Source organism: Netta rufina (assembly GCF_964035555.1).
Source record: "Netta rufina genome assembly, chromosome: 1".
NCBI classification, from domain to species: domain Eukaryota; kingdom Metazoa; phylum Chordata; class Aves; order Anseriformes; family Anatidae; genus Netta; species Netta rufina.
This window is the reverse complement of record NC_140123.1, coordinates 110043266-110046766: the sequence shown is the minus strand read 5'-3', so window position 1 is coordinate 110046766 and position 3501 is coordinate 110043266. Positions and strand designations below refer to the sequence as shown.

The following is a 3501-nucleotide window of genomic DNA, read 5'->3' as shown; positions in this document are numbered from 1 at the left end:
TCATCTTGGGAAGGGCAGAGCTGCAGCTGCACTCAACTAGTTAACAGAGGATGATGCTAGGTATGTTTAAAGCTACCACCCTTTGCTGGGAATGGCTTGGCTCTATGCTGCAGGCCTGTGACAAATTAATAAAGTTAAGTCTTTAATTCTAAGCTGTATTTTGACAATGGAGACCAAAACCCTTGTGGTGTTTCACTTAAAACTTCATTGGTTAGTTGTTGCTTTTTTTTTTTTTTTTCTTTCTAATTTTGTTTCTTTGTTTTGTCTACTTCAAGCATGTATTTCCTTTATATTTAAGGTAATACCTGAATGCTTCAAACTAGGTGGCTCTGCAAATCCCAGGTGGGTCAGGGTCACAATGAGTAAATGCTACCTCCTTTTCCAGAGCAAAACTGATCCCAGAAGATCCATCTCTTTGAAACTTGGGAAATTTATGCTCCCAGTACTACTAATACAAAAGAGTCATTATGTAAATGCAGAGTCTTGGTGTTTTTCCTTAAATACAACAAATGTGAACTCAGTTATATAAATTTATACATGTTAAAAAAAAATAATGAATATGTTCTCCTTATATGAACAAAAGCTCTTAGAAATATTGCCTACACTGCACAAGCTTCTGGAATGCTTTCTTGAAATCTTCATTAAAGATTGTGTAGATTAGAGGATTAATAAGGGAATTGATATATCCCAGCCATGCTAGGAAATTAGACATGTCTTCTGAGATGTGACATCTTTCACAGGTATTAACAACTACTTCTTTTACAAAAAAAGGAAGCCAGCAGATCACAAACGCCCCCAGGATCAGACCCAGAGTAGTTGCTGCCTTTCGCTCTCTTGTGCTAGAGATTCTCTGTTTTTTCCAGGACTTCTCATGCTGAGATTCAGACCTGGGGCTTCGTACAGTGATATTGATTTTATCACAGTCCACCAGTGGATCTGATGTCTTTTCTGTTGTGCTGGGCATTGAAGCCAATTTGGTGCTTCTTTCACCTGCGTCCAAAAGGACTTGTCCATTTACGTCCTCCCTGACGATCCGGCTGACGCTTCTTCTGTGAAATGTCTTTGCTGCCTTGTATATCTTGTAATAAAGGATCAGAATCAAGGCCAATGGGATATAGAAGGCGCCAAACGTAGAGTAAATGGTGAAAACAATGTGGTCATGTTTGATGATGCATTCATCATCCTTGCTGGTTGTTTGGTGCCGCCAAAACAAAGGCGGCATGGAGATAAAAATGGATATTATCCATACCACTGCAATCATGATACCTGCATGCTTTGGTGTCCTTTTCCGTGCATATTCCACAGCATCTGTGATTGCTCTGTACCGATCCAAAGCAATTGCAGACAGATGCAAGATGGAACATGTGCAACATGTAATGTCCACGCTCAGCCAAATGTCACACACCACTTGCCCCATGATCCATGTCTCCTTTACAATGTAGACAATGCTGAAGGGCATCACTAGGACTGCCACAAGGAAATCAGTCACTGCAAGAGAGCAGATTAAATAGTTGGCGGGGTGGTGGAGCTTTCTTGTCACAATTATTGCAGTCATCACAAGAGAATTGATGGCTGTTGTCATTAGTGCAAGTACAGACAAGGTAATGGAAATGAGAATCTTGGATGTCACCCATTTGAATAGTTCTGCTGACGTACTGTTTTGTTCTGTTGAGTTTATTAAATCCATGTTCCCTTTTAAAGGTGATCTTTACCAGTAGAAGCTACCTGTTAGAAAAATAAAAACAGTTCAGAAAGTGCATCTCTGGTCTATAGAGAGCCTTCATTTTTATTATCTTAAAAGACTACAGGCTCCAAAATTACAGGAACATCAGACTTATCATTAGAAATGATTCTGGCTCTAGACAGAGATTTTCCTGGCTAACATGATGTGGGATGCTCTGCTTTCTCTTTCTCCTTGGTTGTGCATGTTTGCACAGCAGGGGAGAGGAGCATGCAGTGGTGCCTGAGATGGCACTGCCCCGCAGGGTGCTGCAAACCACGGCAGGGAACAGCCAGCCCTATCCCTTCAGCAGGCAGTGGCATCCATGTGGCCCCCACGGTGCAGAGCCAGCCTTTTGCTAAATGCTTGGATTGTAGTGGGTTCTCAAAACTGGTTATACATGGGCAATCTCATCCTAAGATAAATACTGACACTGCCTCTAGGCTAATACTGACTACTCTGCTGAGCAATGTAAACACTACTGAAAACTAATCCACAGGAAGTTAGTATAATGCTTCTTTTCTCTATATGAATCCATTCTTTCCCATCAGTACGAGTTCTTTCTTGTATATAGCAAAACATGGGCTTTCTAAACTTGGACATAGTTTTCTAGAGAAACCAGTAAAGTGAACAATTGCTCTATGAGTATGAGAAGAAACATTTACATGTTGAAAATTTAATTCCTCCTATGCAACTCTAAAATTAAACGGCTGGATATATTTTAAATCTTCAGATGTCTGGCTTATTGTCTAACTGAAATATTATGCATAGATTAGACTCTTGAAAACATCATTACTTTCCTCAAGTTTTGCTGTTCTCTGGTTGCTGCCATAGAAAACTGCACAGAACTTGAATGCTGATTGTTCCACTAGTGACTATCTCTGCGGAAACAGTACAACTCCTCTTACGGCTCCACAGGAAGTAAAAAGCAAGGAAATATTGAGATGTGTTCTCAGTTGTGTTCTGGGGAAGTGCTGTTCCACCCTGCAGTCTTATCAAGGAGGGTTTCTGAGCACATTGCAGGCTGGAGCTGAAGTAGGAGTTTCCAGCTTTTTAGTCTAGACCTCGTAACTCACAGTAAGATGATCAGATCATCCTATTGTGAGTTTTTACATGCGATTTCCTGTGCATGGAAGACCTACCAGATGAACCCCTAAGTGGGGTTTCCTTTCATCAGTCCTGGACTATGTAAGTGGGTTGCACTTGCTTTGCACTGGATGCCAGAAATAGGGAAATATATGAAATAAATGAATTGTGTTTTCTTATGAAAGAAAGGGTCTCATTAACATAACTAAAGCTTTCTGGTATTGTGCTGAAGTGGCTTAAAAATTATCATGTACAATATATAACCTTGATCCTTTGGACCAATTTAGTTTGATATTCTAACCCAGGCAATGCTTAATATGCTATTGGGTTACTCAAAAAGGTTTTTAACATTGCTTGACCCCACCATTTAATTGTATGGAAGGACAAGGAGAGGAAACATCTTATTTACTGTTATTTACAAACACTACACAGAATCTTGTCCTGCACATGAGCTGATTACAGCACGCACATGCTCTTTTTCTCTCTGCGTCCCTCTCTCTGAACTTGAAATACACTTCACATGCATAAAATAGATCTTCCGTCATGTCAGTGTCACCTTAAACCCCCTGAATCCACAGTAATTGCTAGGTTGCAGATATTTTTGTCTATAGCTAGCTGCCTTCCAGAGAAGGAAAAGGCAAGTATAGTATTATCTGGTGAGTGTTCAACCTTTGCTAAATAAATCTTCATTTCTG

The 3501-nt window shown here is 40.2% G+C and overlaps 1 protein-coding gene across 1 annotated transcript; it reads right to left on the bottom strand.

The window, feature by feature from the left end:
* Window positions 1-586: 586 nt before the first annotated feature.
* HTR1F (5-hydroxytryptamine receptor 1F) lies at window positions 587-1687 on the bottom strand (the record flags this gene model as incomplete). Its single annotated transcript, XM_084292188.1, has 1 exon — window positions 587-1687. The coding sequence occupies one exon, from the start codon at window positions 1685-1687 to the stop codon at window positions 587-589; it is 1101 nt and encodes a 366-aa protein (XP_084148314.1).
* Window positions 1688-3501: the final 1814 nt, after the last annotated feature.